The sequence below is a fragment of the Pantherophis guttatus genome, chromosome 3, assembly GCF_059756535.1.
Source record: "Pantherophis guttatus breed Tessera chromosome 3, ASM5975653v1, whole genome shotgun sequence".
NCBI lineage: Eukaryota > Metazoa > Chordata > Lepidosauria > Squamata > Colubridae > Pantherophis > Pantherophis guttatus.
This window is the reverse complement of record NC_142065.1, coordinates 14736588-14749891: the sequence shown is the minus strand read 5'-3', so window position 1 is coordinate 14749891 and position 13304 is coordinate 14736588. Positions and strand designations below refer to the sequence as shown.

The 13304-nt window shown below is 39.6% G+C and overlaps 1 protein-coding gene across 3 annotated transcripts in view; it reads left to right on the top strand.

The window, feature by feature from the left end:
• The window catches only part of LOC117674826 (cadherin-like protein 26), a 41614-nt gene extending 30782 nt beyond the window's left edge, over nucleotides 1–10832 (top strand). The window contains exons 13-21 of one of the 3 annotated variants that reach the window (XM_087889047.1): nucleotides 1436–1560; nucleotides 1778–1855; nucleotides 4691–4801; nucleotides 4890–4946; nucleotides 6909–7019; nucleotides 7108–7164; nucleotides 7481–7555; nucleotides 9160–9405; nucleotides 10419–10528. In XM_087889047.1, coding sequence (XP_087745173.1) covers nucleotides 1436–1560; nucleotides 1778–1855; nucleotides 4691–4801; nucleotides 4890–4946; nucleotides 6909–7019; nucleotides 7108–7164; nucleotides 7481–7555; nucleotides 9160–9360 — 815 coding nt within the window. In that variant the 3' untranslated portion in view covers nucleotides 9361–9405; nucleotides 10419–10528. Of the gene's footprint in view, nucleotides 1–1435; nucleotides 1561–1777; nucleotides 1856–4690; nucleotides 4802–4889; nucleotides 4947–6908; nucleotides 7020–7107; nucleotides 7165–7480; nucleotides 7556–9159 lie in introns of all 3 variants that reach the window. The other 2 variants (XM_087889046.1, XM_087889048.1) reach the window with 2 other exon arrangements.
• The last annotated feature ends 2472 nt before the right edge of the window (nucleotides 10833–13304 follow it).

The following is a 13304-nucleotide window of genomic DNA, read 5'->3' as shown; positions in this document are numbered from 1 at the left end:
CACAGATTAAAACACCCAATTTATAAAATCAAACGAATTAAAAATTTAAAAAAGGAGAGTTAGGCCAGGCCAGCCTGCTGAAACAAAAAAGTTTTGAGAGCACGCCGAAACGTGCGTAGGTCCGGGATCCTCCGTATCTCTGGGGGGAGCTCGTTCCAGATGGTAGGTGCCGCCACAGAGAAGGCTCTCCCCCTGGGGGCCGCCAGTCGACACTGTTTGGCCGACAGCACCCTGAGAAGCCCCTCTTTATGGGAGTGTACTGGTCGGTGAGAGGCTATTGGTAGCAGAAGGCGGTCTCGTAAATACCCCAGTCTGATGCCATGGAGTGCTCTAAAGGTGGTAACCAAAACGTTGAAGCACACCCGGAAGACCACCGGGAGCCAGTGCAGCTCGCGCAGGAGGGGGGTCACATGGGAGCGCCACATTGCTCCCATAACCACCCGTGCGGCCGCGTTCTGGACCAGCTGGAGCCCCCGGGTGCTCTTCAAGGGGAGGCCCATGTAGAGAGCATTGCAGTAGTCCAGGCGGGAAGTGACGAGAGCATGAGTGACTGTTTTTAACGAGTCCCGATCCAGAAAGGGACGCAACTGGTGAATCAGGTGGACTTGACTTTAACTACTATGTATAAAGAAAATTTATACAAGATGTTCTATAGGTGGCATCCCCCACCTACAAGACTAGCCAAAATGAGCAAAAATTATTCACCAATGTGTTGGAAATGTGAGGTGGAGTTAGGGACCTTTTATCATATCTGGTGGGAATGCCCAAAAACCAGAGACTTTTGGCACTGGATAAAGCAATGGCTGGAGGAAATGCTAATGCAAAATATAGAATTAAAAGCCAGAACTTTTCTTACTAGGTATTACAATAGATAAATATAATAAGGAAACAATATACTTAATGTTACATATTCTAATGGCATCAAGACTGGCCTTTGCACAAAACTGGAAAAATAAAGAAATCCCCTCAGAGGAAGAAGTAGTAGCTAAGATATTAACTTGTACTGAAAAGGACAGGTTGACATTGGATCTCAAAGATAAGAGCGAAACAGAATACTACGAAATCTGGAATAAAGTATACTATTGGTTGGAGAGGAGGAAGATTGCCAGGATAAAGGATTACTGATGAGTTGAAAGTTTAGAAATCTATATGTTAGTTTCTTTAAAGAGATAGGAATGAAACTGTTATGGATGTAAGTTCTATAGATGTAAGAATTTTCGTGTTTGAATTGTGAAAGAAGGTATATATTTGTATAACATAAAGGAGTTGTATTAGTTGTAAAGTAAAATTTGATGGAAATGTCTAAACCGGAAATGTCAAACCATGTCCAATGTTTTTAATTATGTTATTAATAAAAAAAAAACCTTAATTAAAGAGAGAAAGATGTTGTGGAAAGTTGGTGACAATCTTCCTTTTCCCCTTTCCTTTTATGTAGTGGGCCTGAGTATTCTGTTATTGTATTTCTGTATCGTTAAAGTGAAGAAAAAGTCTACATTCATTCCATATGAACTCGGCAACCAGTCCCTGATTGACTACAAGGAGGAGAGTGAACCTGTTTTGGTGAGAAATAATATCATTGGCTACTTTCTGTGATATTTTAGGGACAGGTCCTCGATTTCTAGCATAAGCCTGTGCATGGTACTCTAAAGGAGGTTTCAGTGAGTTCATTAGAATTTATGCCAAAGCAAGTATTAGTTCAAGTCTTCCAGATGTTAATGTTTTGTCAATTGCAACTATCCAAAGAGACTTTCTCTTTCTGCTTCTTCGTCACTTTTAGAATGCAGCTGGCCTGGGAAACCATGCAACACCACCCTCATTGTATAAAAACAGTTTGGACGAAAAACAAATAATTAAGGTAATTGGAATAAAGTGTCGCACTTCCTTCAGATGATCCAACAGAGATTATCCAAAATAAGAGGTGATGTGCAGCAGCCAGAATGAAACGAGTGGGGTGATTTCATACTTACACTCTTGTATCAATATTAGTAAGGAAAGGGATAGTTGCATCACAGCTATATTTGATTTGAATAATCTCTGGCACCTCTTCTTACAATAGTCATTTCTAAAATATGACTTGTTTTATGACAATACTCCTCCAAACACCAGTGTCCCCTTCCCACAGTTTGTTCAACACTCAATCTTGTTAAAAAATGGTTTGACATACTTCAAATTAGTAAAATCAATCTGGCCAAGATCATTTAATAACTTAGGATAACTATGTTTGCATATGACTACTTGTTTACCATTTAAAATGGTTTATGGCCAGACATGGGTAGGTTCTAATATTTTTGACAGAGAAGCTACAAGGATGTGAGGCCAGAAGCTTTAATTCACCTACCACTAAGCACAAGTATACCAGAATTGAAATTATTTCTTATAGAATATCTTATTTTTTGGAGTACAAGACGCACCTTTTTACCCCCCAAAAGGGGGTGAAAATTTAGGTGTGTCTTATACACCGAATGTAGCCCTGCCCACCCACTGGCCCCCACCCTTTGGCCTCTGCCTCGCAGCAGTTACCTCCTTGCAAGCAAACAGCAAGACAAAACAGCTCCTTTCAGCTTCAGGATAGACTAATTAGCACAAGTTGATTATATCGCCTCCCGACTCTCAGCTGATTTGCTCTCAGCTGTTTTGCGCAGGGCTCTCCTGCTTGCTGCAAAGAGCTAAATTGCTGGAGCAGATTTTTTTTTCCTTGTGCTAATCAAGCTATGCTGAAAACAAAACTGAAAGTAAAACAGGCTGTTTGCTGTTTGCTGCAGCAAGGCAAAATTAGGCAGAGACACAGGGAGATTTCTTTTTCTTCTTTTTCCTCACCAAAAAAGGTAGGTACAAACAATGGGAAATTTAGGGCAAAAGAGGAGAGTTCAAGATTTTAAACACAAAAGAAAAAAAAGGAGAACGAAAAAGTCAAAAATAAAAATGGGAAGGGAGAAAAAGAAAAAGAAATGAAAGAGAAAAATGTTATACATATTTAGAATTGAAATATGAATAGTAGTAAGAAATAAATGGGAAATCATGATTGTAAAAATGAAATGAATAATAATTGGAATATTTGTCTTTATATTTTTGAAATCTAGACAATGATAAGTTTTTATTTTTTTATTTTTTTTAGAAATATGAATAAGTATAAACTGTAACAATTGAAATACCTTTAATGGTATATGGTGGTGAAAGTAAAAAAGGATTAAATTGTAGCTTGGATAACAGCTAGAATATTTTTAAATTTAATTAGGGAAATTCTAATGATTGAAATATTTTTAATTATATATTGTGATGAAAGTAGAAATGATTAAGTTGTGATTTGGATGATTAGATGGGCAAAACTATGTGGGTTATTGGGAGAGTTTAAGATGTGAAAATGAGTAACATAAGGGGGGAAATTATTTGGTTTATTATTATTGGTAAATATAATTAATTGATTTGTAAGAAATTGGATTGCATGGAAATAATTGGAATATTCCTGTTCATATTGATTAATATACAAAAAATATAGTTATATAAGAGCCTTGGTGGCACAGCAGACTAAAGTGCTGTTAAGTAGCACCAGCTGCCTGCAATTACTGCAAGTTCAAATCTCACCAGGCTCAAGGTTGACTCAGCCTTCCATCCTTTCGAGGTAGGTAAAATGGAGACCCGGATTGGGGGGGCAATAAGCTGACTTTGTATAAAAAAGAACACTGCTTGGGGGGGCCGAAAGGCCTACTAAGCAGGTATATACAAAAGTATGAAGGCTATTGCTTAACTCATTGTAAGCCGCCCTGAGTCTCCGGAGAAAGGGTGGCATATAAATCGAACCAATAAATAAATAAATAAATAAATAATTGATTTATATTAAAATGTTGAATTTGTATTAAACAATTGTAATATTACATAATTAACCAATGTGAGGAAGGATATAAAAATAGAAGACAATGGGAAGGGGTATAATATAGAATAGAAGGGAAAAATTGAATTTGATTAAGATTAGAGATGAAAATGAAGGGTAATATTGGTTTTTTAAAAAATAGATGAGGAATAAATATGGCAAAAAGGAAATATAGAAATTGTAAATTTAATTGAAATGACTAAACACTGTTTAAATTTGTGAACCAGCCAAATACTCTGTTCAAAGAAAATACATTGTATGTTTGTATGTGTGTTTGTCTAAAAAATAAAAAAAAACTTTTTTAAAAAAAAACCCAAAAAAGGTAAGTGCGTCTTATACTCCGGTGCGTCTTATACTCCGAAAAATATGGTAATTCTTTTAATTTTGCAGTTGTATCTAAGGATGGTTTATCCTCATTCATTCATTCATTCATTCATTCATTCTCTCTGTCTCTGTGTCTCTTCCTCTCTCTCTCTCTCTCTCTCTCTCTCTCTCTCTCTCTCTCTCTCTCTCTGTCTCTCTCTGTGTATATGTCTCTCTGTCTCTGTCTCTGTCTCTCTCTCTCACACACACACACACAGAGGAGAGGAGGAGGTTGCCATTGCATCCTGATTAGGGCTGAGGGAAATTGACTGGCCCAAGGCCACCCAGCTGGCTTTGTAGTTAAGGGTGACTGAAACTCATGGTCTCCCAGTTTCCAGCCTGATGCCTAAACCCCTGGACCAAACTTGCTCTCTTCCAATGATTCTAGATCACAAAATATCCAAGCATTAAACAGTGTTCTATAATTTAAGCCTTGCATTTCCTTACTTTCCCATAAAGGGTGACCCTGGTGTGACAGACATGAAATTTATACAATCAACTGTGGATCCTCCTGCAGGTTCACCTTTAATTTACCCCTTGAACCGTAACACAACTGAATCTTTGAAAAAGGTTAGATAACCATTTGAATTGGAAACTTATTGATGGATGAGGAGGAAAATAATAATATTAATAACAGTAAAAATTTTTGAGTCCTTAGGAGTTTCAAAGAAGGCGGGACAACATTACGGAAGGGAAACGGAGCTGGCTGTACTGGGTGAGTTGATTTTGTTTTAAAAACAGCTAAGCCTAAGCTACAGTTTGAATGTTTTTTGTCTCAAGACGGCCTAGAGTTGGGCAAACTGAATTTGCCAAATTGGAGCTAGACAGAGATTCATCTAAAATGTGGACAGCTAATAAGAAACTGAATTTGATCGAATTTTATTAGGTTCAGAGGAAAAAGTGATTAGAAAAATATATCAATATCTACTGGAGCAGGCTATGTTTGAAGAACAAGTGAAGGAAACCATGTTAAAACGGAGCAATAATTTTGGCTATAGCATTGACTTAAATAATTGGCAGGATCTATGGGAAAGGAACAGAAAACTTTATTTATTTATTTATTTATTTATTTATTTATTTATTTATTTGTTTATTTATCAAATTTCTATACCGCCCTACTCCCGGAGGACTCAGGACGGTGAACAGCCAAGATAAAATACAGATAATACAAATATTAAAAGTCCCTTAAAATTATTAAATATTTTGGCTGAAACACAGATTAAAACACCCAATTTATAAAATCAAACGAATTAAAAATTTAAAAAAGGAGAGTTAGGCCAGGCCAGCCTGCTGAAACAAAAAAGTTTTGAGAGCACGCCGAAACGTGCGCAGGTCCGGGATCCTCCGTATCTCTGGGGGGAGCTCGTTCCAGATGGTAGGTGCCGCCACAGAGAAGGCTCTCCCCCTGGGGGCCGCCAGTCGACACTGTTTGGCCAACGGCACCCTGAGAAGCCCCTCTCTATGGGAGTGTACTGGTCGGTGAGAGGCTATTGGTAGCAGAAGGTGTTCTCGTAAATACCCCAGTCTGATGCCATGGAGCGCTCTAAAGGTGGTAACCAAAATGTTGAAGCGCACCCGGAAGACCACCGGGAACCAGTGCAGCTCGCGCAGGAGGGGGGTCACATGGGAGCGCCATGTCGCTCCCATAACCACCCGTGCGGCCGCGTTCTGGACCAGCTGGAGCCCCCGGGTGCTCTTCAAGGGGAGCCCCATGTAGAGAGCATTGCAGTAGTCCAGGCGGGAAGTGACGAGAGCATGAGTGACCATATTTAATGAGTCCCGATCCAGAAAGGGACGCAACTGGCGAATCAGGCAGACCTGACTTTAACTACTATGTATAAGAAAATGTATACAAGATGTTCTATAGGTGGCATCCCCCACCTACAAGACTAGCCAAAATGAGCAAAAATTATTCACCAATGTGTTGGAAATGTGAGGTGGAGTTAGGGACCTTTTATCATATCTGATGGGAATGCCCAAAAACCAGAGACTTTTGGCACTGGATAAAGCAATGGCTGGACGAAATGCTAATGCAAAATATAGAATTAAAAGCCAGAACTTTTCTTACTAGGTATTACAATAGATAAATATAATAAGGAAACAATATACTTAATTTATATATATAATATATATATATATATATATATATATATATATATATATATATATATATATATATATATATATCAATTTTCTTACTTCTTCGTAGGGTTTATGTGTGTTTTTCTTCTAGCCAGGTTTTCCCTACGTAACCAAGGTTTTTTGTAGATCCAGCTCAGTAGAATCACATCCACTCGATTCTGGGCTTTTTTCTTTTCTTTTCTTTTCTAAGAAAAACACACATAAACCCTACGAAGAAGTAAGAAAATTGATATTGTACCTTTACAGGGAGGATACATAAGATATGGGTGTGGCCTACTGATGAAAGCAAACGAGCTAGAAATGGATCTATTTAGGTCTCCCACCTAGCAGTAAAAGCTTGCTAGCTGTTAGAAAAGAAAAAAGCCCAGAATCGAGTGGATGTGATTCTACTGAGCTGGAGCTACAAAAAACCTTGGTTACATAGGGAAAACCTGGCTAGAAGAAAAACATATATATTTATATACATATATATATAAATATATATATTTATATAATCTATAATTTAAGCCTTGCATTTCCTTACTTTCCCATAAAGGATGACCCTGGTGTGACAGACATGAAATTTATACAATCAACTGTGGATCCTCCTGCAGGTTCACCTTTAATTTACCCCTTGAACCGTAACACAACTGAACCTTTGAAAAAGGTTAGATTACCATTTGAATTGGAAACTTATTGATGGATGAGGAGGAAAATAATAATATTAATAACAATAAATTTTTTTGAGTCCTTAGGAGTTTCAAAGAAGGCGGGACAACATTACGGAAGGGAAACGGAGCTGGCTGTACTGGGTGAGTTGATTTTGTTTTAAAAACAGTTAAGCCTAAGCTACAGTTTGAATGTTTTTTGTCTCAAGATGGCCTAGAGTTGGGCAAACTGAATTTGCCAAATTGGAGCAGGTTCTTGGGGGTCTCGGGAAGTGGGGGGGAATCAAGACATTGTTCCCCTCTGTATTACATAAATAAATCTCCTATAGTTTCTAATAGTTTTGGATGCATTGGTTGAGAATGTTAGCTAAATATATGTTTGAAGTGGAAAGACTTTCTGGATGGATTTTGAGGATGACTGTGAACCTCTCTCTCCACCCCCCCCCTTTCCTTTCTGTAGGTGAACTTTTGGCAAAATTGCAACATAAAAGCATCTGAGAACTTTTTGGAAACAGTGGCTGCTACCTTGAAACAAGTAAGCAACTGGAGGGCAAACTGCGGATTCCCTTTTCTAAATACTTGCGTTGAGCCAGGGTTCATCCTACAGACTTGAGATTTCCTAGTGATTTCCCTGAGCCCCCCCCTTTCCCCCACCCCCAAATATGGGGAGCGATTTTTTTTCCAGGCTCTGAAAAAATGACAATTCTATGGAGTGGTTAAATTAGCCAGAGACCTGGAACTCTCGTATGGATGCTTGGGTGTAAACTGTCAGTAGCAGAAAGAAAGAAAGAAAAAGAAAGAAAGAAAGAAAGAGAGAAGAGATGGGAAAGAAGGAAGGAAGGAAGGGAAAGAAAGAAAGAGAAAGAAAGAAAGAAGAAAGAAAGAGAAGAAGAAGAAAAAGAAAAAGAAGAAAAAGAAAGAAAGAAAGGAAGGAAGGAAGGAAGGAAGGAAGGAAGGAAGAAAGAAAGGAAGAGATGGGAAAGAAGGAAGGAAGGGAAAGAAAGAAAGAAAGAAAGAGAAAGAAAGAAAGAAAGAAAGAAAGAATGAATGAATGATTCTCCTCTTAAGTTTCTGGGAGAAAAGTATGAGCTGTGCTGAATCATGAGGAAGTATGGGGCAGAAGTATTTCTGCTGGGTTGCAGCTGTTTTTCTTGCCATGCAGTCAGCAATCTCAGCTTCACTTCCTCACCATACTGTTGGAAGAAATGTCCATCTGGTTCAGTTCCAAGTGGGGAGAAAGACACTGGAAACATGGAGGCTGATTGGAAAGAAGGTTTAATGAAGCAGAACCATCAAGCACATGGTCCTGGTTCAGTTGACCACGTGGAGTGAAGAGTGAGGGTTATTTATACCCTCCCTTGGGCTTTGCCCTTGAGCTTCCTGTTCCTGTGCAAGAAATGTATTCTATTGGCTGTAGTCAGACTCCCATGGGGCCATGTTTGTCTAAATCAAGTTTGGTCGAAGCCAGTAGGGTGATGATGCAATGTCTCCAGGTGATTTTATAATGCAGTGAGCCCTGCTGCTAGATAATCCTATTATGTCCTGGAAGGTCATATCTTAATCCCATCCAGTGGTGGAATTCACATTTTTTTTTACTACCGGTTCTGTGGGCGTGGCTTGGTGGGCGTGGCAGGGGAAGGATACTGCAAAATCCCCATTCCCTCGCCACTCCTGGGGGAAGGATATTGCAAAATCTCCATTCCCACCCCACTCTGAGGCCAGCCAAAGGTGGTATTTGCCGGTTCTCCGAACTACTCAAAATTTCCGCTACCGGTTCTCCAGAACCTGTAAGAACCTGCTGAATAGCACCCCTGATCCCATCACCCTCGAGCTGAAGGTCTTTTGTTTTGTAGATAGGCTGGCCCAGTCCTTCTCAATGGGCAGCAAATATCTGCTGGGGGCAGGGAGTTGAAGCTCTGAGTTTCTGTTTACCTTAAGATTTCTATTTCTCTTTTGGGGGAAATATAATTTTCTGCCTTTTTTAATATTTCCTAAAATATTTCATTTTTCTAGGAGGGCTGAGTGCTAACTTCCTACAATACTATATTGGGAACCTCTTTAAAATGCCTCCTTGGACCTTAAATATTCCTAAATATAGGTGTAAGTAAGGAGTAAGACTGAATTTTCTTTCTTTCTTAGAAATGTAAGCAAATCAACAAGCTGGAGGACAACATGGTTTCTTACATGCCTCATATTTATGCAGAAGAAGGAACATTGGAGAAAAGCAAATCTTTATTGTCCCTGCTTGTTCCAGAAGATGAGAAAAACAGCCTCCCTAGCAATCTCCTGGATGACATGGGATTTATATTTGACCCTCTTAGGAAAATCTACCGCAAATGATGACTGCTCTTGCCCTGTACTCAGCTCAATTCATCTGAAAATGAGGTGTTTTTTAAAATATATATACTAAGAAATATGCTCTGAAAAGTATCCAGAGTATTTCAGTGTTTCTCAGCACAAAAACACTTCCAGATTTTAAAAACGTAGATGGCAATTTTAGCAGAGAAGGGACAACATCCGTTTTGTGATTTGATTTATGTTTGCAGAAGGCTGTTTGTTTAAAAAGTGGGATTCTTCTACTTGTGCAAAATTTGCTACAGACTAGAAGTTGGTTAACAGGTAACATAGACAAGCAAGTGCCTATTAGTCATCCTTTGCAATGCTAGATTTTATATGTTGGGATAGTTTGTTCAATAATAAATCCCTTTTATAACATTTCTTCTTATGTAAAAATGTAACGGCTCCAAGGGGGTTTTCCTGTTGATCTTTCTGAAACATTATTATCAAAGGTGGTAAAGAGGGTGTTAGGGATGTGGTGGCTCAGTGGCTAAGACACTGAGCTTGTCGATTGAAAGGTCGGCAGTTCAGCGGTTCGAATCCCTAGTGCCGCATAACGGGGTGAGCTCCCGTTACTTGTCCCAGCTTCTGCCAACCTAGCAGTTCAAAAGCACATAAAAAATGCAAGTAGAAAAATAGGGACCACCTTTGGTGGGACGGTAACAGCATTCTGTGCACCTTTGGCATTTAGTCATGCCGGCCACATGACCACGGAGACGTCTTCGGACAGCGCTGTCTCTTCGGCTTTGAAACAGAGATGAGCACCGCCCCCTAGAGTCAGGAACAACTAGCACATATGTGCGAGGGGAACCTTTACCTTTACCTTTAAAGAGGGTGTTAACACTGGTGGTGTTGAAGGAATTGAACAGGAAGGCTGTTTGATCTGGCACCTGGGGGAGGGGGAAGAATATTATGTTTTTAATCTTTGTTTTTATGAATTGATGTGAACTGCCTAGAATCAATATACGAGATAGGCAGCTGTATAATAGTATGGCATAGCATAGCATAGTATAGCTAAGCACAATAAAGTAAATAGTGCTACCTATTTTTTGTTCGTTCAGAAGCTTCCTTGACTGCTTACACTTCCCATTTGGAAAGAGCCTGACAGATGATCTGTTTTCTTCCTTGCGATTTAATTCAGTCTGGTGTGAACCTCCAATCTGGTCCAAGGTCCCTTCCAATGCTAATATTTTGAACCAAGGCAGTGTAATATAGTCCTGCCCACAAGAGGCCACCAGGAGTCTCAGAACCGCATTTCAGACTAATTGCATTTCTTTTTCTTTTTTTTAAAAAAGTTGAGACTGTATAATGTTATTGTGTTATTTCTACTGCACTGAGAAGAGTTGGAAGTTACTGCTTTCCGCCTCTTTTTCCTCTTCATCCTACATGTCCCCCTTTCCCCCTTTCCCATTATTTTCATTTTCATTTGTATTTTATACTCTGATAGGTTTAATAAAATGATATTTTTAAAAGAAGACTGGTTGTATCTGAAGTCTCTTCACAGTAGACTTAAGCACAGTACGTTACAATAATCCAAACTGCAAATACCTGAGACATGTGTCACCAATCTGACTTCACTAGGAATAGATGCTTTCTAAGCCTGGAGTTATTGTTAGAAAATTAAAAATAATTGGAGATTCTACCCTCTGGGGAAATGTGCTCCCCTACCCAGAAAATGGAAGCTAGAGAATATTCCAGAAAGCTGGAGGTAAAGGTGGGAACAATTTCAGCAGTTTTGGGTGGTTCATTACTGGTCATAGTTTTATGAGACTGTCCAGAAAGTCCTCTCTCTATTCCAATTCTAACAACCTGAAAAGGTACTGATAGAGAAAACATACATCCTTAGTCCCACAAGATGAGGTTTAATTGAGGGGACCTAGAATGTATCCACCTGCCTGATGCAGAAACTATTGAAGATAGATGGACCTTCAGTTAACCAGGTCCTCCGCTGTTAAGGATTTTATAGCAATGAGACATGCTCATTACCACGCACACTGCTGCATTTTGAATCAGCTGTAGCATTTGGATGATCTTCAATGGCAGCCACAAGTGTATTGCAATAGTCCTGTAGGAGATGACTACGCTGAGCCCAAAGGAGAGTTCAAGCACATCATCAGTCTTGAGTCCTTTTGTGCCCACAAGAGATCTGAATCCAGCATACTTTAAATTCCATTGACTCTTATCTACCACCAATTTGCTTGACCATTAGTAGTTCAGATTCTTGTAGAGAGTGTTGGCATGCAATAAACCTGTATTAATTTGAACCGCCTTGACTCCTGATTTTCTGCACTTGACAAATCCACTTGTGAAATAATCTGGTTAAAAAAAGATGCACAAAATGTACTGTGCAAATTCTAGACACAGCTTCCACTTGCTCATTGAGCAGTAGCTTCGCATTCAGAAGGACCCCCAAGTTGCATGCCAATCTTGAATGGGGAAATAAAACCCCACACAAGATCAACGGTCAAAATGTCCAGACCTGAACAGCTTCCAGACACTGGGGTAGTACACTGGAAACTTTCCCTGTCAGACTGGAGTTCAAATGATGGATGGTCTTACCCAGTGTACACTAGATATTAAACAAGAGGTGGTGAGGATTCAGCCCTGAGATATTCCACAAATGTGGGGATTCAGGTGCAATCTCTCCATTCTCATTGACACCACCTGGAAACAACCACTGAAGAAGGAACTAAACTACTGCAATACACCCAGTCCCAACTCCTACAGTCAACCTAGAACAGAAGTCTTCAAATTTGACATCTTTAAGACTTGTGGACTTCAACTCCCAGAATTCCAGTTGGCTGGAGAATTCTGGGAATTGAAGTCCACAAATCTTAAAGCTTCCAAGTTTGAAGACCTCTGGCCTAGAAGGATACCATAGTGAACAGAACTGAAGATTGATGAGAAATCAAGGAGCCCAAGGATGGATGCCTCACCTTATCCCAGTTCTGCTAAAGGGCCCCTACACAAAGTCCCACCTACATAAAGCACTCTTAAGGAGAGCTTAAGGGACCAGGGAGACCTAGGCTTAGGGGTCAGCAGGTAACTGTGGCCTTAGCCTAATTCAACTGAAAGGTGAAGATAAAATTAGGGCAAAACTCAGGTGAGTTGCATTGGGATAGCAGAAAACTACAGGTTAGAAACCATGGTAGATTCATAGATTCCTTACCAAAGTAATAGTTGGGTCATAGCCATTCATAGCACTGGGGGACAGGAAACTTGATAGATACTGAATTTTCTGCTTAAAGATTAATAGAGGTGTACTTGTGAAGGATTGCCCTCTTAGAATAGATGAGGCCAGCACAAAGAAATGACTGCGATTAGCAGAAAAGTTCACTTGGATTTAATTTGATCAGAACTAAAATAAATTGAGTGAAGTTAACGTGTTTGCCCATACATTTTAAATTATTTTCTTAAAAATGACAATTTGGTAGAAAAACTACACTTGACCTCAGGGGGCCACCAAAAATCTCCAGGGCCACCAAGAGAATGACAGTCTCAATTATAATTGCAGACAATTACAGCATAGGCAGAAGATAAATCCTGGGAGCTGAAAATAATTAGACATTTTATTCATTTTGAATACTTTTCAATATTATCTTTTACCTGCAGAATGTGAAAGCAGTAAAATTCTCAGTGTATTAAAATGACTGTATTATTTATGTTATCATTTGAAAATGTCTTGGTGTACCTTTAATGTGGGAGCTTCATCACTGGAAGCTTTCAAGAAGAGACTGGACTGCTGCCTGTCAGAAATGGTGGAGGGCAAGGGTGTCAAACTCACCATGTCACATTGCCATCATGTGACATTTGGTGACGTTTCCCCCTTCGCGGAGCTAGGGTGGCCATGGCCTATGCATGAGACATCTGGCCCGTGGGCTGCCAGTTTGACACCTCTGGTGTAGGGTCTCCTGCTTGGGCAGGGGGTTGGATGACCTACCTGGTTT